The sequence below is a fragment of the Lampris incognitus genome, chromosome 16, assembly GCF_029633865.1.
Source record: "Lampris incognitus isolate fLamInc1 chromosome 16, fLamInc1.hap2, whole genome shotgun sequence".
NCBI lineage: Eukaryota > Metazoa > Chordata > Actinopteri > Lampriformes > Lampridae > Lampris > Lampris incognitus.
Window position 1 is genome coordinate 28,647,941 of NC_079226.1, and position 21,172 is coordinate 28,669,112.

A 21,172-nucleotide genomic window follows, 5' to 3' on the forward strand; every position below is an offset into this window, starting at 1 on the left:
AGAAACTTAGTTTTAACTCACCTTTCATGTAGAGGTAGCTGTGGAAATACGGCGGTCCATTTCCATTGAGCACGCTCACCCTGCCGTTTATCACCTCTTCATCAGTGTCCACCAAGCCATCGTGTTCATCATCACTGTCCGCATACTGAAAAATCACACACACAGCAAAAAGAGGTGTCGTCACATTACTTCATTACTATGTGATAGACCTATCATTTTATGACATTGTGGCACATTAAAATGAAAAATATCAAAGTACATCACATCATCATGCTTTCCTTTTTATCTTTGATTTAACCAAGTGATCCCAACCACATCAAAAATCCCTTTTCAACAAATATGCCTGGCTAAGAAGGCAGAATCATGGCCTTCTGACACACAATGTTAATTTTTTATATGGCATGACAGTTATAAGAATGGATTAGTTGTGTCCATACATATTTGTGTGCACACATGTGAGGCTGTGTGTGTGTGTATGTATCCTCACTGAGTCGGAGCTGCCTCTGTAGGACTCAATACTGGCGTTGGTGCAGGTCGATTTCCTCGGGTGCTCCTCATCCGCCACAGCGGTGCTCCCGCGGTTGCTCCCGGACACGGAGCTGTCATCACCGGCTGTGACGGAGCCTTCCTCCTCCTCCTGGTCATAGTCAGACTCGGTGTCGGCCGGCATGCTATAGATGGGTTCCTCCCCGTCTCCGAGGCTCTCAGCCATGCTCACCTTCCTCCCGGGCTCCAACTTCATTCCCTCTAGCCCCTCCCCTGGAGGAGGGGGAGGAGGAGGTGGTGGTGGGGGATGTGAGGCAGAGCCTTCCTCGGGCAGCAGGAGAGGAGGAAGCAGGGGGAGGCCTGGAGCGGCAGCACTGTCTGCAGGTAGGGGAAGCAGGGGAGGCACTGGTGCAGTGGGCACCGTTCCCTCTGCGAAGGCAGGCGGGGGAGGGGGGAGCTGGCTGAAAATCTCCTGGTCCACGGAGGTGCCTGTCTCGGCTGGAGGAGGAAAGTCTGGGAGAGGGATGCATTCTTCCTCAGCGTGGAAGCCCTCGTCCACCTCCTCTTCTTTGGGTTTGGCTGAGGCAGTGCTGGCTCTCTCCCGGGATTTCGCCTTGAAATTAAGGAAACGGGTTAGCCTGGGGTTATATGGGAAATTCTGTTCACATTACCATGAGTTAAAATGAAAGAAATCCCTCCTTGTCCACAAAACAAACAAAGGTTTTCAGAGTTTTATATTTGGTTGAGAGCATAGCTGCCAACTTATGAATTTGATTGTGGGTGCTCATCTAAAGGACAGATGTAAAAACACATCTACCTTGTATTTTTCCCATTTTCGTTCTAACAAAAAAGTTTAACTACTGTCATGAAATTAAAAAGAGGCTTTTTATGAATAGACGACTCTTCATCACAGTGAAACTCTAGACCAACTTGTGTTTATATATATATATACACCTATACCAATCTTCAGTGCCTACTTTTGAGAGCTAGTTTTCGCATCTATTATGTCTCTGTATTATGTAAACAATACGACTTCAGTCACCTCTGCGGAGGCCTTTGGCACCACCGCTCCAAGCTCGGGATCCAGACTTCCTAAGTTCAGGAGGTCGATGAGTTCTGTGGCCTTGCGGGAGGCCTCCTTCTTCATCCGTTTGAGCTCAGCATCCCTTCGTAGCTGCAGCTCCTGTTTAGAGGACTCGCATAGCTGGGACACCCCATCCTCTCTCTTCCTCTGCAAGCGCTCGATCTCTCTCTCCAATTGCAGGATCTCCTCCATCTGACGGGCCTCGTCCTGGAGCGACAGAGATGGTAGAGGCATTATTTATGATAGTCTTGCCCAACCATGCACCAACATCATCCCTATGTGCCTAGTTTTCCTCTCCAACCAGACACTGCGTATCTATTTCAGTCATTATAAACTGGGGCAACTAATGAGAGACATCAGCCAGTGTAGTTTTTGCTTGCAAAAGGAACCTACATGCAAATGGCTTTCTTTTAGTTTTATTCTTCAACTCAAAGCATAGTTGCTGTTTTTTTTTCTTAATAAATAAGGGCAAAAAAAATAGTGCAAAACAAAAATCTTATCACTTGTGCAAAAGTCCTACTACGCCAGCAGCCATACCAACATGTACCCTGGTTCTGCTGAATGACAGAAGCAAAGCAGGGGTGGGCTTGGATGGAAGACCTCCTGGGAAAATAATTTCTGCTGGAAGTGGTGTTGGTGGGCCAGTAGGGGGCAGTCTTCCCTATGGTCCTAATATTTTAAAAAAATCCCAATGCCCCAGGAGATGCCTAACCGAGGTCCTGACTCACTGTGGTCATTAAAGATTCAATGGCACTTATCACAAAGAGTAGGGGGTCCCCCGGTGTCCTGGCAAAATTCCCAACCTGGCTCTCTCCATCTCGCGACCTCATCATTCCCCTGTGTAATTGACTCAATGATTCCTCCCTCTCCACCTCGAGCTGATGTGTGGGGAGCGTTCTGGTGCAAAATGGCTGCCGTGCATCACTCAGGTGGGTGCTTCACATTGGTGATGATTGACGTGAATTTCCCCCCTTCATTGTGAAGCACTTTGGGTACCAAGATAAAGCGCTACATAATAGTAATCCATCATTATTACTAAGGAGTCAAACTTAATCTCTGATTCCTAAAATGTTACACAGTAAATCTACCCTGAAGTAAGTGTGGACAGTAAATTCAATATTATCATTTATCATCTTTTATTGTATCTGGATGAAATTTGGATATTGTCATATTGTGATACGTACAGGATTTTACTGTCAAAGTCAATGATAACAAGAATCTGTTAGGTAACATTTCTCACAAAATAGGTCTGAAATGTTTGAGCGAGTGTTATTTGACAACTAGTTGTGGTTTGATGGTTTGATATTATACTTTACATTAACCGACAGTCCAACGTGATGAACTTCGGTTGGGTTCTTAAACACAGGATTTTTGCATATGTAAGAAAATATCATGATATATATCAATATGATGTAAAATTACATATGATACTCTCAATAGTATCTTTCATATGGCCCAATACTACCCTGAAGATGTAGCACTTGCCTCAGTAGATATAGTTTCCTTCTCTTCTGCTCCTCCTTTCACTCCATCCTGCTCTGCCTGTCCCTGCTTTTTCTTCTCCTCTTCTTCTTTCTTCTTCTTTTCTTCCTCCTTTTTCTTCTTCTCCTCTCTCATTTGTCTGACGCGGGTCCGCGCCACCTGGCCACGCCTGTGTTTCTGCAGCACCAGGGCTGCTCTGCGCTGCTTCACGAACTGCCCGCGCAGGAAGTGTTTGCGGAAGTGTTTCTGAAGCGTGATGACACTGCTGCGGACACGCTTGAAGTGCTTCCTGTGCACAAAACGGGTGGAATAGAACAACAAAAAAAAAACTATGTGCAGATCTCACAGCAAGTTGAATCAGTTCATCTGAACAAAAGATGAATTGAGAGAAAGATAAACTGATTCAAGTTTCTGTGATTTCTTTACCTGAATTAATGAGCATGCATCAAGACAATATGTGCAGATCTAGACGAGACATTCAAATCGTTATTTTTGGTGGACGCTGATGGTCACATATGATAATTACACTGGCTTTTGAGCAATCTAGATTACAACGAGCCATCTTTAAGAAACACTGTCACCAGTGCCAATGTGTCTGCACCTTCACCGCCACTACTTTTTGGGGGGATTCCCCCCCCTTTTCTCCCCAATTGTATCCGCCCAATTACCCCACTCTTCCGAGCTGTCCTGGTCGCTGCTCCACTCCCTCTGCTGAGCCGGGGAGGACTGCAGACTACCACATGCCTCCTCCGATACATGTGGAGTCGCCAGCTGCTTCTTTTCACATGACAGTGAGGCATTTCGCCAGGGGGATGTAGCACATGGGAGGATCACGCAATTCCCCCCAGTTCCCCCTGCCCCCTGAACAGGTGTCCCAACCGACCAGAGGAGGCGCTAGTGCAGCGACCAGGACACATACCCCCATCCGGCTTCCCCCCGGCAGACACGGCCAGTCGTGTCTGTAGGGACGCCTGACCAAGCTGGAGGTAACACCTTCACCACCACTATTGATGTTGGTACCTGTAGGTCAAGATATTGTATGACCTTGCTCTGCCATGTCTGCTTGCCAGCCACAACAACTTTGCTCCTTTTTAAAACTTACTGCAACCTGCCTTCTCCCATTTGGCTGCCATGCTGAAGGCGTAAAATGCAAAGAGCTGCATCATTATTCTTGTGAAAGACCTAACTGACAATGTCCATTAAAATGAACAACTACGGGCGTACGGGTGGCATGGCGGTCTATTCTGTTGACTACCAACAGAGGGATCGCCAGTTTGAATCCCTGTGTTACCTCTGGCTTGGTCGGGCGTCCCTACACACAAAATTGGCCGTGTCTGTGGGTGGGAAGCTGGATGTGGGTATGTGTCCTGGTCGCTGCACTAGCGCCTCCTCTGGTCGGTTGGAGCACCTGTCCGGGGCGGGGGGCACTGGGAGGAATAGCGTGATCCTCTCACGCGCTACGTCCCCCTGGTGAAACTCCTCACTGTCAGGTGGAAAAAAAAAAAGCGGTTCACGACTCCACCTGTATCGGAGGAGACGTGGTAGTCTGCAGCCCTCCCCGGATTGGCAGAGGGGGTGAAGCAGCGACCGGGATGGCTGGGAAGAGTGGGGTAATTGGCCGGATACAATTGGGGAGAAAAACTTTGGGAAAAAAACTGAATGCGAAACATGCAAGCTTTTACTTCATGAGGGGTGCCCCTGTCTGAGACCATACTCTTTACAGAGTCCCCGGGCGTGTAGAGGAACAAGATGTTCACCAGAAGTGAATCAGGACTATTAACAGAAAGGACTCTGTTCCCAATAACAACAGCACGGTCCAAAAAAAAAAAAAACTACAAAAGTGCCGATTTTGATATTGGTGGATGAGTTATTGCCTCAAATATGCCAGTGATAGAATTGATCAAAAGGACATTTCTATGTTACGCTACATTACAAGTTCGCATGTAAATCTTCTGTACTGTACTGTAACTTCACTGACAATCAGGAAACACCTTTGTATTGATTCCACTTCCTACTGGAATCTGAAGGGTCTTACTTGGCAGAGAAAGTCAGCAGATGAGCCCTGATGATCATGGCAGCCTGACGGCGGACCTCATCCCTGTCTTTCTCCAAATGCTGCTCCAGGGACTCCTTCATAAACACCTACCGGACAAAGGTCAGAGGGAAGGGGCTATAAATCATAAATCAAATGAATCTCTGTTTGTAATTGTACATGGCACACTGAATCTGTTTTTCAGCAAGGTCTAGAGGAGTTTTCTATAATCAGGAAATAATCAGGAACCTTTATCAGGAAAAATAATAAAATAAATGGAATGAAATGATCAGGAATCATTTCATTCCATACACCTGCGCACATAAAATGAAATGAAATATTGTTTCCCCCAGCCCACGGCAGTGCAACACAAAGACAAAAAACACATTTTTCCAAACTACAAAAAAAAACTACTACTACTACTACTTTCGGCTGCTCCCGTTAGGGATCGCCACAGCGGATCATCCGTTTCCATTTCTTCCTGTCTTCTGCGTCTTCCTCTGTCACACCAGCCACCTGCATGTCTTCCCTCACCACATCCATAAACCTCCTCTTTGGCCTTCCTCTTCTCCTCTTCCCTGGCAGCTCCATATTCAGCATCCTTCTCCCAATATACTCAGCATCTCTCCTCCACACATGTCCAAGCCATCTCAATCTTGCCTCTCTTGCTTTGTCTTCAAACCGTCCAACCTGAGCGGTCCCTCTAATATAATCATTCCTAATCCTGTCCTTCTTCGTTACTCCCAGTGAAAATCTTATCATCTTCAACTCTGCCACCTCCAGCTCCGCCTCCTGTCTTTTCGTCAGTGCCACTGTCTCCAAATCATATAACATAGCTGGTCTCACAACCATCTTGTAAACTTTCCCTTTAACTCTTGCTGGTACCCTTCTGTCGCAAATCACTCCTGACACACTTCTCCACCCACTCCACCCTGCCTGCACTCTCTTTTTCACCTCTCTACTGCACTCCCCGTTACTTTGGACAGTTGACCCCAAGTATTTAAACTCAAATGCCTTTGTCACCTCCACTCCTTGCATCCTCACCATTCCACTGTCCTCTCTCTCATTCACGCATAGGTATTCCGTCTTGCTCCTACTGACTTTCATTCCTCTTCTCTCCAGTGCATACCTCCACCTCTCCAGGCTCTCCTCAACCTGCACCCTACTCTCGCTACAGATCACAATGTCATCTGTGAACATCATCGTCCATGGAGACTCCCGCCTGATCTTGCCCATCAACCTGTCCATCACCATTGCAAACAAGAAAGGGCTCAGAGCTGATCCTTGATGTAATCCGACCTCCACCTTGAACCCATCTGTCATTCCAACCGCACACCTCACCATTGTCTCACTTCCCTCATACGTATCCTGCACCACTCCTACATACTTCTCTGCAACTCCCGACTTCCTCATACAATACCACACCTCCTCTCTCGGCACTCTGTCATAAGCTTTCTCTAAATCTACAAAGACACAATGCAACTCTTTCTGGCCTTCTCTATACTTCTCAATCAACATTCTCAAAGCAAACATCGCATCTGTGGTGCTCTTTCGTGGCATGAAACCATACTGCTGCTCGCTGATCATCATCTCTCCTCTTAACCTAGCTTCTATTACTCTTTCCCAAATCTTCATGCTGTGGCTGATCAACTTTATACCTCTGTAGTTGTTACAGTTCTGCACATCGCCCTTGTTCTTGAAAATCGGTACCAGTATGCTTCTTCTCCACTCCTCAGGAATCCTCTCACTTTCCAGGATTGTGTTAAACAATCTAGTTAAAAACTCCACTGCCATCTCTCCTAAACATCTCCATGCCTCCACAGGTATTTCATCAGGACCAACTGCTTTTCCACTCTTCATCCTCTTCATAGCTGCCCTCACTTCCTCCTTGTTAATCCACTGAACTTCCTGATTCACTATCCCTACATCATCCAACCTTCTCTCTCTCTCATTTTCTTCATTCATCAGCCCCTCAAAGTATTCCTTCCACCTTCTTAGCACACTCTCCTCGCTTGTCAGCACATTTCCATCTCTAGCCTTGATCGCCCTAACTTGCTGCACATCCTTTGCAGCTTGGTCCCTCTGTCTAGCCAATCAGTACAAGTCCTTTTCTCCTTCCTTAGTGTCTAACCTGTCATACAACTCACCATACGCCTTTTCCTTTGCCACCTCTCTCTTTGCTTTATGCTGCATCTCCTTGTACTCCTGTCTACTTTCTTCATCTCTCTTACTATCCCACTTCTTCCTTGCCAACCTCTTCCTCTGTATAATTTGCTGTACTTCCTCATTCCACCACCAAGTCTCCTTGTCTTCCTTCCTCTGTCCTGATGACACACCAAGTACCTTCCTAGCTGTCTCCCTCACTATTTCTGCAGTGGTTGCCCAGCCATCTGGCAACTCTTCACTACCACCCAGTGCCTGTCTTAACTCCTGCCTGAACTCCACACAACAGTCTACCTTCTTCAACTTCCACCATTTGATCTTCGGCTGTGTCTTCACTCGCTTCCTCTTCTTGGTCTCCAAAGTCATCCTACAGACCACCATCCGATGCTACATAGCTACTTTCTCCCCTGTCACCACCTTGCAGTCTCCAATCCCTTTTAGATGGCGCCTTCTACATAAGATATAGTCCACCTGTGTGCACTTTCCTCCACTCTTGTACGTCACCCTGTATTCCTCCCTCTTCTTGAAATATGTATTCACCAAAACTACAAAAAAAAACTACAAAAACACATATATCCAACATATCCAAAATAAAAAATAAAAAATTCACTGTCCAAGAGAGCGAACGCCAGGATGACTGTCGGAACTGCCGGTCTGCATTGGCTAGCAGTTAGCTTAGCCTGCCCTGCTTCCACATCCTGTCAGACCACCCTCGGTGTTTCGTCCTCGGACACAGCTCCAGGCAGGGCCACGGTCCAGGCAGGGCCACGGTCCAGGCAGGGCCACGGTCCCTGAGCCCACAGGATGCAGCAGACCAGGCTCCCCCAGCCAATCGAATGCCAGCTACCTTCAACACACACCCCCGCACTCCACAAACACCTTTCCGCACTCCAACCGACAACACCAAAAACACAGTCAACACTAGGCAAGGCTGCCCCCAGACTGCCCTTGGTGTTATCAGAACTGCCAGTCTGCTTGAGCTAGCAGTTAGCTTAGCCTGCCCTGCTTCCACGCACTGTCAGACTGCCCTCGGTGTTTCCTCTTTGGGTGCAGTTCCAGTCAGGGCCGGCTGTCCCTGGGCCCACAGGATACAGCAGACCAAGCTCTCCCAGCCAATCCAGTGCCAGCTCTCCCAGCAATCAAACAAAGACACAAACTTAGACGCAGACGCAGACGCAGACGCAAACGCAGACGAAGATAAAGACACTGCACGGACAGTACTGGGTGAGGCTGCCGCAAACTTAAGTTTGCGCCAGCATCTTCCCACACTGGTACTGGGTGAGGCTGCTGCAAACGCGAATTCGCGCAGCCATCTTCCCACACCAGAAGCAGAAAGGGAAAATAGTATATATATACTATTCTAGTAGTAGACTATAGTATTATACTATATAATACTATGTAATACTAGAATCCATCCATTATCCAAGCTGCTTATCCCAACCGGGGTCGCGGGATGCTGGAGCCTATCCCAGTGGTCATTGGGTGGCAGGCGGGGAGACACCCTGTACAGGCCGCCAGTCCATCACAGGGCCCACACACACACATTCACACCTAGGGCAATTTAGTATGGACGATTCACCTGACCTACATGTCTTTGGACTGTGCGAGGAAACCGGAGCACCCAGAGGAAACCCATGCAGACACAGGGAGAACATGCAAACTCCACACAGAGGATGACCCAGGACGACCCCCAAGGTTGGACTACCCTGGGGCTCGAACCACTGTGTCACCATGTCGCCCAATACTAGAACACTATATAATACTATAATATATATAGTAGTAGGTGTAGACTAAAAACTGTTAACATTTCTAACCTTGGTCTTTCCCAGCTGCCACTCTTTCTTTGTCTTGTCATATCTAATCAGCAGGTCTGTTGTTCTTTTCTTATCGTCTCCTGCTGCCGTCACTTTGTCCTTCAGAATGATCTTGTACCTGGGAGAAAGCAAGCGAAATGAAGACAGGGATGTGTAACTCCTGGGTTTCATTTTACACACACACACACACACACACACACACACACACACACACACACACACACACACACACACACACACACACACACACACACACACACAAAGAGCACACAAAGAGCACACAATGTCTGTGTTCATGCACATTCACAGATGAAGAAGAGGAAGAAAACCCAGTAGTTAGTGATACCAACCGAGAGAGGAAGTCTTTAAAAGTTCGACGGACAGGAAACCCGGCCCGACGGATTTTGACCGTCTCCAACATCCCAGAATACCTCAGCTGATTCAAAACTACCTCTGGATCAAACACGTTTGGATTCTACAGATGATAAAAAAAAATTTGATTAAAAAAAAAAGACAAGGTGTATCATTACTACAATCTGGCACTAAATGACAACCTTAGACCTGGTGGGATCATAACCTTAACAAAAGGATAGACACTCATGTTTCAAGAAGGTATTGATTTGTCTGTAAAATCTGATTTAAAGAATAGATTTGACAATAGGACCAACCTTCTCCATGTTGGGCTTGATGCAGCGAATGAAGAAGGGGTTAGATACACTCAGGGTGGCCATGAGAGCGTGGAGTGAGTCCTGAGAAGGAACATGAAGAAGTACAACAGAACAGAATAGAGATTCATGGTTCACAAAGTAGAAATTTGGCTTTGTCTTCAAAACATTGGTTACTAGAGGAGTGCCCTCAGTGGAGAGCAGATCTCCAACAGACGTATGTATCTCCCCTTCTCCGGTTTTCTAACTTGGTGACAAACCACCCCTTTTTTCATCTACTGGGAGAAGGGAAATATACGCACACATGGACAGAAAAACCATTGTTTTTCCTGCCACTATAAGACTTTTGCACAGTGCCCAAGTTGATTGAATGGGAAATATGGAAGAAATGTTGTTAATATGCAGCACTCGAGCTAAAACATGTACCGAATAAAAACATTTTGCCTGTCAGTCTGTGGATGTAAAGCCTCCTAGGCCAAGTCTGACATGAAATGACAGAGATCAGGCTGTCATAACGTCAAAGCCCTTATTAAAGATGTAAAATGTGTTTAACCGGTGCAGTTTTCATGATATAAAACGAGTGAAGGCGAATGGGTGCTCTGCTGATTGACTTTCATTCATAAAATAATGGTAATAAAAAACATAGCTCAGCCACGGGAGATGCTTTATTGTAGCGACTGAGATAATTTCCAGCTATGATTAATTGTGATTAATCCTACTCTTGAAATTGTATTCTTTTAACACTGGAGACTGTGTCACTCCCAGGTGGTGGCGAGGTGAATAAGGCGAATTATTTTTGTTTCTTCCAGTGTTCCTCAATTCTCCTGTGCTGAGATCAGCAGGAACGATTTGCTGGTTTGCAAAATACAATCGACTTCTCATTTACTTTCAAGACTCATACCCGAATACATAATGTTTTGGTTTTGACACTATCACTGCACGATCTGACTCAACCGTAGATGTGAGTCATGCATGTGCACAGTTGACTCAGATCGGGCAGCAACAGAGAGCAGCGTTGGTCGAGTAAGCTAGAGAGTGAATGAAGAGAGCGAGCAATGACGAGAGCGAGCCAAATATCTTTGCCACTGCAAGTTTGCGACAGGTGTAAACCACTGCAAGTGGTTTATACAGTGTCTGTTAAGTGTCCAAAAAGTAAATCAAAAGTTAACGCTTTTGCTTTCTTACCCTGAACTGGGAGCTCACGGTGGGTTTGCGTCTGGCTGTCCCCATCTTCAGAGTCTCCTCATTATTCCTGCTGCCCACTTTCTCAAACAAGTCATAGATGAAGTCCAGTCTACAGAGCCACACATAAACATACACAAACATAACAGATTAGTCACACATATGACAAATAACTAACTGGGGATGCTAAAATGAAATGACAGACAAAAGCCAACATATCAGTTATTTACTCAACCAATCATCTAATCAGTTTATCACACATCATTCAATCAATCACTTGACATGAAAGTGCTACAAAATGTGTGTGTGTGTGTGTGTGTGTGTGTGTGTGTGTGTGTGTGTGTGTGACCTACCTGCTGTCCTTCAGCATGTTGAGGATATCGTCTCTGAAGGTGTCTCTGTTCTTCTCCAAGATCCCTCTGACATCATATAGGACCTGACAGAGAGACATGGGCCCATCGTGAATTCACCACAATTCTCTGAGTAAATGCTCTTTTATCAATAGACACGGTATATAGACTGATATGAAGAGGGCCAACATGCATAATTCACCTCCCCAGCATAGTGTTTGATACCAAACTGATGGTCGGCAAGCCTGGGCTTCACATAGTAGGGATTTGTCTGCAGCAAAAAGAAAAGGGTGCAGATTATAAAACATGATGTGAGACATACAGCTCCACACAGTGTGTTCAGCGCATGCTCTGCATTATGCTCATATGCACAATGTGCTGATCACTCACTGAGTGTCTGCTGTGCAGCTTCTCGAGCAGGGTGAAGTCTGTTCCTTTCGGAAAGCGGCTTTCTTCGTTGACAAGGGCCAGCATGCCCAGTTTCTAATAAGAGAAAAAAACACCGCATCACATGGGCAGCAATAGTATCTGATATAATAAACCCATTATGTTCTTACCAGACAACCATTATATATTCAGGTAATCAATAATGCAGGTAATCAATAATTATTTCTCTCCCTAACCACTGATTATGTTTCTATATAGATATGTACCTTCTCTATGAGATCAAGACATTCTGCATTGTCCATCCAGTCTATAGCGTCCCATTGGACACCTTCCCTGTAAAGGTTGAAAACAAATCAAGACCAAGATCGACAAAGATCTCTTAAAATCTCTTAAGGATCCTATGACCTTACCGAATGCCACTGTGGATCTATAAAGTGCTCCAGATTGAAGTATCAGCCGAATCATGTGCGTTATGTAGTGCATTGACACACACACTGCCCGTGTTTAGCTTAAATTATTGCAGTTTGTTTTTGGTTTTTATTTTGGGGTTTTTTTTGCATTTGGGTGTAGGTGTGTACCTGTTGTACTCCAACTGTTCCAGGGAGAAGATGTGCTTGTTGAAGTATTCCTGGAGCTTCTCATTGGCATAGTTGATGTTAAACTGCTCAAACCGATTCACCTAAAAGGAAATGACATACATGTAATATGCATAAGAGAATTTTAATCTGGGGTGTGTGTGTGTGTGTGTGTGTGTGTGTGTGTGTGTGTGTGTGTGTGTGTGTGTGTGTGTGTGTGTGTGTGTGTGTGTGTGTGTGCGTGTGTGTGTGTGCATGCGTACATGCATGCGTGCGTGCGTGCGTGCGTGCGTGTGTGTGAGAGAGAGAGTCTGCTGGCATTCGCCAGGGTTTAAAGGAGACCATGATTGAATCAGACATTCACAACTGAATTATGAATAAAAAGATGTACTGGAAACACTTTTGTCCAAAACAACCCTCCAGAGGTCATACCTTGAAGTTCTCAAAGCCAAAGATGTCAAGGATGCCGATGGATTTGAAGTTTTCCTTCCCTTTGATCTTCTGATTGATCTTGAGGATGATCCAGGAGAAACACTGGGAATACAATGCCATGGCAACCGAGTCCCGGGAATCCACAGCCTGTTAGAATATAAAGGAAAACCCAAAACATGGGTGTGATGGGTGCGTGTGTCTGTGTTCCAATGTGGGATCTTTCTGTGATAAAGATCAATCACGTTATTAATGAAGTGAGAGAGACAGACAGAGAGCGAGAGCGAGAGCGAGAAAGAGAGAAATCATAAGAATTTGCTTATGCAGAGGTGGCAACACCAGGTCCAGAAAGTAGCCGTGTATTTGCTCCAACCATGTACTAAATCAGCTGATTTCTTTGTCTAGTTTCTCCTACCTAGCTGTCGAGTGGTGTTGATTAGAATCAGCTGGTTTAGTATATGGGTGGAGTTAATACCTGATTACTTTTTTTTTTAATTCCCCTTTTTCTCCCCAGTTGTGTCCGGCCAATTACCCCACTCTTCCGAGCCGTCACGGTCGCTGCTCCACCCCCTCTGCCGATCCGGGGAGGGCTGCAGACTACCACATGCCTCCTCCGATACATGTGGAGTCGCCAGCCGCTTTTTTTCACCTGACAGTGAGGAGTTTCGCCAAGGGGACATAGCACATGGGAGGATCACGGTATTCCCCCTAGTCAGAGGTGGACAACCTGGCTTCAGAAAGTAAAAGTCTTGCCACGTATTTGTTCCACCCATGCACTACACCAGCTGAATTGAATTAGCACAACTCTTCAGCCAGGTAGAGTGAAATTGTTTAGTGAATGCTAGAACAAACACATGTTAGGACTTTTACTTTCTGAAGCCGGGGTGTCGACCTCTGCCCCCAGCTCCCCCTCCCCCCGGAACAGGTGCCCTGACCACCCAGAGGAGGCGCTAGTGCAGCGACCAGGACACATACCAACATCCGGCTTCCCAGCTGCAGAAACGGCCAATCGTGTCTGTAGGGACGTTCAACCAAGCTGGAGGTAACATGGAGATTCGAACCGGTGATCCCCGTGATCCCCCACGACAAAAAAAAAAAAGTTGAGCAATGTTCAACTTTATGCAAATGAGCAGCAACAGAGCCGACTGATGGCCAGTCAGAGGGCAAATGTGTTCCTCTTATATTCTTTCGCTGTGAAATGTTTTCTTAAACTTCAGTTCCTATATAGGCATTTTAGTTCCCACAGCCAACATGGAGGAGAAACTGACTGCAGCTGCTGCTGGCTTTCCTGTCGAGATATGTTGACCGTGAACCTTTTCAAATTTAAGTTGGGTCGCCTAAAGTATTTTAATTGGAAATACATGCATCAGGGTGTGATTTAATTTTTGATTAGAACATATGAGATGAAAGATGATTTCAAAGTTCGGAATTAGCAAATAACAATCAACAAATCAACGTTGCATGAAAATGCATGCGTGTGTTGTTTTTCCTTCTTTTTCTTTTAAAATTGGATAGTTTCCACCGACAGGAAAAACTTGTCAGACTGGTCAGACTTTTCACCCAATAATGGGTTTCCACAGGACAACATAGTTTGCCAAGATGGTGTGAGATGTGGTCCTCATAACTGTGTGTGTGTGTGTGTGTGTGTGTGTGTGTGTGTGTGTGTGTGTGTGTGTGTGTGTGTGTGTGTGTGTGTGTGCGCGCGCGCGCGTGCTTGTCTATTTATTCCTCACTCCAATCGGCACTGTCATTCATTTGGACCTGACAAGACAAAAACACAAACCAGGCAGCCCACAACACATCTGAACACAACTGTGAATGCTTTCAGTACCTTTGCTGCACTGGTGAGTGTTGGAGTGAGTAAAATATATTTATAATATTTATTCATTCATTCATTCATTCATTCATTATCCAAACTGTTTATCCTTACTCAGGGTCATGGGGATGTTGGAGCCTAACCCAGCAGTCATTGGGCGGCAGGCGGGGAAACACCCTGGACAGGCCACCAGACCATCACAGGGCCCACACACACACACACACACACACACACACACACATATATACACATAAACACACACACACACACACCTAGGGACAGTTTAGTACAGCTGATTCACCTGACCTACATGTCTTTGGACTGTGGGAGGAAACCCACGCAGACACGGGGAGAACATGCAAACTCCACACAGAGGACAACCTGGGACGACCCCCCAGGGTTGGACTACCCCGGGGCTCGAACCCAGGACCTTCTTGATGTGAGGTGACCACACTAACCACTGCACCACCATGCCGCCTATTATTTATTAGTATATAAAAAAGTATATAATATTTATAAATATGTATGTATATTTTTATAGAAAAGTGATGCATCTTCTGTCAACACATTTGTCGCCCACTTCCTCAAAGCTACATGAGCAATGCCCACAAGCTGGCTGAAAGCGACAGCTAAGTGACATGGACTTGGCACATAGAGTGAAGCGCAGGGTTCGTTTTTCTGCCTGATTCTGTTGCCTCTCTCATGTGGTCTGTGATGGGTTCAGTTTTCTGTGAGTAATCCCACAGAATCTGCTGGATGTGAGTGTGTACCTGCTCTATGGTGAGCGGGGAGCAGATCTCTTCTCCTCTGAGGATTATGGAGCGCTGAGTCAGGACCTCGGACAGCTGGAAGGAGTCCAGGCCCAGAAGCTCACTGGCATTACTGACCACTAGAGAGAGGGTGGAGGACAGATTGCACACATACAACACACACACAACACGCATGCACACACACACACACATCATGAGTGTATTGAACTAAATTTACCTGTCAGTGTATGTATGTTTGTGTCTGTATGTCTGTCTGTCTTTACACTCATCTCTCTATCTTCACACACCATCCTTCCCATACGCTCTCATTTGCACTCTCCTGTCTCTCTCCCACTTCCTTTCTGGCACACACACACACACACACACACACACACACACACACACACACACACACGCTGACCTTGCTTGGTTGTAATCTGCGCCCCTCCTGCAGTCATGAACTCGATGTTTCCCAGCTGTAAAACTCCTGACAGCAGCTTAAACATGTCTCTGATCTCCTCCTCTGTGAACTCCAACACCTTCAGCGCCTCCTACGTTTCGAATGCAACAAATAAGAGAAAGTAGACATTACCAACACAACTCCCAATTCCCTAAAATAAATACTTGGTTTTTTTTTTTAATCTCCAACATAGTTTCCTAAAACCCCTTAACCTCCTACCATTTTAAGTTGGGCTTTAACTTTAATTTTTCCAGTGACCAAGTAATTAAGGCTGAAATCCATGATTCTTTTTCATTAGTAAATGCTTTTTTATCCAGCTGCGCCACAGAGTTAATTACATGATAATAACTGATATCTTTATCATGGTTTGAGACACTCTCCATATACCATTGTTGATTTTTGTTTTTTGTTTTTTTTTGGGGTATTTTTCCCTCTTTTTCTCCCCAATTGTACCCAGCCAATTACCCCACTCTTCCGAGCCGTCCCGGTCGCTGCTCCACCCCTTCTGCCAATCCGGGGAGGGCTGCAGACTACCACATGCCTTGTCTGATACATGTGGAGTCGCCAGCCGCTTCTTTACACCTGACAGTGAGGAGTTTCGCCAGGGGGACATAGCACGTGGGAAGATCACACTATTCCCCCCAGTCCCCCCCCCCCCCCGAACAGGTGCCCCAGCTGACTAGAGGAGGTGCTAGTGCAGCGACCAGGACACATACCCACATCCGGCTTCCCACCCGCAGACACGGCCAACTGTGTCTGTAGAGACACCCGACCAAGCCGGAGGTAACACGGGGATTCGAACAGGTGATCCCGGTGTTGGTAGGCAACGGAATAGACTGCTACACTACCCAGATGTGTAATCTACCAATTCTGCAATCAATATGACAGTAAAACAGTATTCCCATATAGATTCAAGTAGTAGTAAGCTTTGGTCTGAGGACGCCATTCTTACAACAGGGCTGTTCACTACTGCTGAGCTGACAGCACACCATGACATGGCTGCTACGCCTTGTCTGTAGTTCTCAGAGCCAGATGGAGGGACAGGTTGGGGAATATCACGGACAGGTTGGGGAATATCACGGATTTCAGCTTTATGTGAACGTGGTCGCTGGTCTGAACTCTTTGACGACTATCAGATATTTACAATGGGAGAGAAACTGCCCACAGAGACACATAAGCGGACTGACCATGACACTGTTGAAGAGTTCTTTGTCATTGAGGCTCTTGTCCTTCAAGCAGCCGGACTGGCTGAGGTAATGGAAGGACTCCGGCGGGTCTCCCAGGAAGTACAGCTCTGACATGAGTACAATTCATGAGTTACATCCACCACCTTCCTCAAAACCTTCATCTCTCTCTTTGAGGTGTGCTGGCGAGGGGGCTTGGAAAACATTATCGTGATGTGTATTTTCATTACGTTCCTCACCTTTATGCTCCGTCTTGGCTCCTGCCAGCAGAGCGTAGAAGATGTGGTAGTTTCTCTCTCCAGGGTTTTGTCGGACCACACGGTTCTGCACCAGCACCAATGCACAGTTGTTATTACCAGTGTGTTTCATAAGAACAAACCAGAGAGACTAAATCAATCCTGGTGAATTTATCGGTATTGTCAATAGGTTGCTCTGCCAGACATGATGCATGTTTACCTTTTCCAGTAAGTCTGAGAGGCACGCTGTCAAGGAAAAGGACAAGCCGGTCTTTGGGTCCTGACTATACTTTGACACAAATCAAACTTGGCTGAGATACGGCTTGCAAATAAAATATGTTGCGTTCAAGATTTTGAGGTGTGTGTGTGTGTGTGTAGACTTGCACTGCTGTTTGACGTGTAAAACCTCCACTACCTGGCATGAAAGGAGGTTAAAACAAATGAATATAAAAACTAGATGCAAATATCTCTTCTGCATAAAAGAATAGGAAAACAGACAGCAGAAGGAGGATACAGTCGATGACGCAGCCTCCCTGGATGTTGCCGCTCTCAGAGAAGTGAAGCTGGATGAACTTCCCAAAGCGGCTGGAGTTGTTGTTGTACACAGTCTTGGCATTACCAAATGCCTCCATGATTGGGCTGCAGAGGGCGGGAGAAAGACAGTTTGTTGGTAGCTGTTCTGACGTTGAGGGCAACAGTCCGTTTGAAGTGTGCACCTAGGCAGGCTTCATTGCACTGCAAGGCGCCGTGTCTTGGTACTCATGTCTGTCTTGCAGCAATGCGGAAACCGTAATTATCAAAAGAAATCATGCAGACGACATAGTTGAACCACAGTTACTTGTGTGTGTGTGTGTGTGTGTGTGTGTACCAAGTTTTCTTAGTCCTTATTAGGATACAAAAACCAGAAACCACCTACCTTGTGTGGACATTTTATCGGTCCCCATGAGGGAAAAGGTCTTTTTTTGGGAGGGGGGGTTCCTCCTTTTTTTCCCCAATTGTATCGGGTCAATTATCCCACTCCTCCGAACCATCCCAGTTGCTGTTCCACCCCCTCTGCCGATCCGGGGAGGGCTGCAGACTACCACATGCCTCCTCCGATACATGTGGAGTCGCCAGCTGCTTCTTTTCACTTGATGGTGAGGCGTTTCACCAGGGGGACGTAGCGCGTGGGAGGATCACGCTAGTCCCCCCATTTCCCCCCCACCCCCGAACAGGCGCCCCGACCGACCAGAGGAGGCGCTAGTGCAGCGACCAGGACACATACCCACATCCGGCTTCCGACCCACAGACACGGCCAATTGTGTCTGTAGGGGCGCCCGACCAAGCCGGAGGTGGCACAGGAATTTGAACCGGCGATACCCAATTTCCCCCCAGGGATGAATAAAGCATTCTGATTCTGATTCTGATTGATCCCCATGTTGGTAGGTAACAGAATAGACCACTACACTACCTGGAGAAAGGTCTGTTTTAGGGTTAGGGTAAGGGTTAAGGTTAGGCATGTAGTTATGATGGTTAAGGTTAGGGCTAGGGGCTAGGGGTGAATGTAATCAATAAAGGGGTCCCCAAAAGTATAGGGTGATGTATGTGTGTGTGTGTGTGTCCCACCTGCTTTGTACAATGGCCTGCTCCACACGTGTGGTCTTCTCTGATGGAGGAGTCCCAGCTGAGTTCTGGCTCATGACAGACAGAAACTGAAGCAACAGTTTAGTGCTCTCTGTCTTCCCAGCCCCTGACTCACCACTGGAACAAGTACACACACACACACACACACACACACACACACACACACACACACACACACACACACACACACACACACACACACACACTTTAATCAAATACACCGTGACCTTCCCTGACACTCTCCAATCTCAAATTAGTCTGGATGTTTTATAGATTGAGGGTCAGAGATGTTGCGTTAGCCCCTAGTCTACCCCAATGAGGTTACACAGTGAGACAGACATTGTCTTAATTGGAACCATGATGAGATGTCTGACTACACTGCAGGAGATACCCGGTTTGCCCAAGTTGAAGAGCAAATTCATCTAAATGTTCAAGAAGGTTATTTATTCTGGTCTAACAAGGCAGATAATTGTCAGGTATTCATTTATTCATGTGAGAGCTATAATAAATTGTACTCAGAACAGGAGAGATTCAATTAATGGTTTTCTCTGAAGAGATAAAATCAGCCATTTGTCCGGCCATTGCACCATGTCCCCACTTCTTCCCTTCTTGGCCTTTCTGCATCGTAGCCAAAGGCTGTCATTCCCAAATTACCCACCGAAGTGTACGGGTGAGAAACCGCTATTCTCACCATTGGGTTTCTGTACCAGCTCTCAGTGAGCAGCCAATAGAGGTAGCTATTGGCACTCTTTTAAATAGGAATTCAGTTCAACTCAGTTGAGGCTGCGGGAGACGATTCTCATCCTCTACATCAGGGGTTTTCAAAGTGTAGGAAAGTGAGCCTCCCGTCAGAGAACATAAAAACAGCTGCGCCCCCCTCCCAATTATTATTGCTATTATTACTATTATTGTTGTTGCTATAATGTAGGTTCCACTGAGGTATAAAAACGGGTTTCAGCAATAAATGATATATCTTTGAAGATGATCTTTTCTTTTTTTAAACATCTTTTTCAAACATTTTTAAACATCTTTATCTTTACGTTTTAAACATATTTTTCAAACATTTTCAAATGTTTTAAAAAATCTTTTTCAAACATTTTTAAACATCTTTATGTTTTAAAGTGGGGTTTACCCTCCTTAGCTATGCGCAACGCCACTCGGTATGATGCTTCGGTTGCCATGGTATTTACAGCGCTAAATGTGTCAATGACTTTCTTCTGTGACCGCCATTCCTTTAGCTTCCTATCAAAAAACTCCTGTGGCTTGGTCACCAAACTTGGGTGTTTCGTATCAATATGACGCCGGAGTTTACACGGTCTCATCCTGTCGTTAGCTAGCACGTCTTTGCAGATAGCACACTGCGGCAGTGGGGCGTCATCAGGACCAATCCATGAAAATCCAAACTTTAAATAATCATGGTCATACTTCCTCCCTTTTGTGCTTGCCCCAGACGCTGTCTCCTTTCTCACTGTAGGTAATGTTACTAAAAATCGATCCATTCTGCTCCAAGCATTGCTGAAGTTAACTAAATTTAGCTAGATGTTTACGGTTACTTTTTCTTCACGTTTTTTTTCTCACGCTGCGCCTCCCCTGAAGCTCTCTGGCGCCCCCCAGGGGAGGCGCGCCTCACACTTTGAAAACCCCTGCTCTACGTCAGCCCTGTCTGCTGAGCAGCAGGTACACATACATACTGTATTCCCTGAGTGCAAACTGGAGCTAGACTCAGTACTCACAGCGATAAGCCTGAGAGTCCAAGTGTGATGGATTCAAAAAAGCTTTTACACACTCAAATGTCTGAAACAGATGTCGAACTGGTGTTTCTCAGCTGTCGGGTTGGAACCGAAAAGTGGATTGTGGTGGAATTCATGGACAAACAAGAAGCCACACTGTGTTTTCACACTGAGTTGTGACCGACTCTGGATGAGAACCTCTTAATGTGGCTGTGCCTGGCCAGGCTGAAGACAACCTCACCTGATGAGGATACACTGGCTGTCGTGGCGTTTCCAGATACAGCGGTAGCACTCGTTGGCTACGGCAAAGATGTGCGGTGGCAGCTCCCCCAAGTGGTGTTTAGAGTACCGGTCCACTCTCTCTGGGTCATACAGACCTGAAATCTGTTTGTAGGGGTTCACAGCTGCCAGGATGCTGCCGATGTTGGTCTGAAAACAGATAAAGGACAGAGACTACTTCTGAATCTGCCTCTGCATTTATTCTCATTTGTTTCTTTTAATCTATTTATTTTTTGTTTCCCTCATTGACAGACATGTGAGAGAGAGCGCACGCACACACACACACACACACACACACACACACACACACACACACACACACACACACTGTGAGGGCTCCTAGAAGGAAGCCATTGGGAGCAGTCCTGAACTCCCATTTCTACCACGCCTACCTCTGGCAGACCGGCGAGAGCAGCTGACGGCCATATCCGACTAACCACCAGCTG

General features: G+C 46.2%; 1 protein-coding gene across 1 annotated transcript in view; it reads right to left on the reverse strand.

The window, feature by feature from the left end:
* myo10l1 (myosin X, like 1) overlaps window positions 1-21,172 on the reverse strand; it is a 61,048-nt gene that overhangs the window by 8,154 nt on the left and 31,722 nt on the right. The window contains exons 4-26 of the mRNA XM_056295407.1: window positions 20,689-20,876; window positions 18,700-18,834; window positions 17,609-17,733; window positions 17,315-17,328; window positions 17,098-17,182; window positions 16,862-16,968; window positions 15,636-15,765; window positions 15,236-15,354; window positions 12,653-12,799; window positions 12,224-12,324; window positions 11,912-11,978; window positions 11,649-11,741; window positions 11,461-11,529; window positions 11,262-11,344; window positions 10,912-11,020; window positions 9,730-9,810; window positions 9,412-9,536; window positions 9,062-9,179; window positions 5,088-5,194; window positions 3,056-3,341; window positions 1,529-1,777; window positions 488-1,099; window positions 22-145 (exon numbers count right to left, since the gene is read on the reverse strand). Coding sequence (XP_056151382.1) covers window positions 22-145; window positions 488-1,099; window positions 1,529-1,777; window positions 3,056-3,341; window positions 5,088-5,194; window positions 9,062-9,179; window positions 9,412-9,536; window positions 9,730-9,810; window positions 10,912-11,020; window positions 11,262-11,344; window positions 11,461-11,529; window positions 11,649-11,741; window positions 11,912-11,978; window positions 12,224-12,324; window positions 12,653-12,799; window positions 15,236-15,354; window positions 15,636-15,765; window positions 16,862-16,968; window positions 17,098-17,182; window positions 17,315-17,328; window positions 17,609-17,733; window positions 18,700-18,834; window positions 20,689-20,876 — 3,274 coding nt within the window. The remainder of the gene's footprint in view (window positions 1-21; window positions 146-487; window positions 1,100-1,528; window positions 1,778-3,055; window positions 3,342-5,087; window positions 5,195-9,061; window positions 9,180-9,411; window positions 9,537-9,729; window positions 9,811-10,911; window positions 11,021-11,261; window positions 11,345-11,460; window positions 11,530-11,648; window positions 11,742-11,911; window positions 11,979-12,223; window positions 12,325-12,652; window positions 12,800-15,235; window positions 15,355-15,635; window positions 15,766-16,861; window positions 16,969-17,097; window positions 17,183-17,314; window positions 17,329-17,608; window positions 17,734-18,699; window positions 18,835-20,688; window positions 20,877-21,172) is intronic.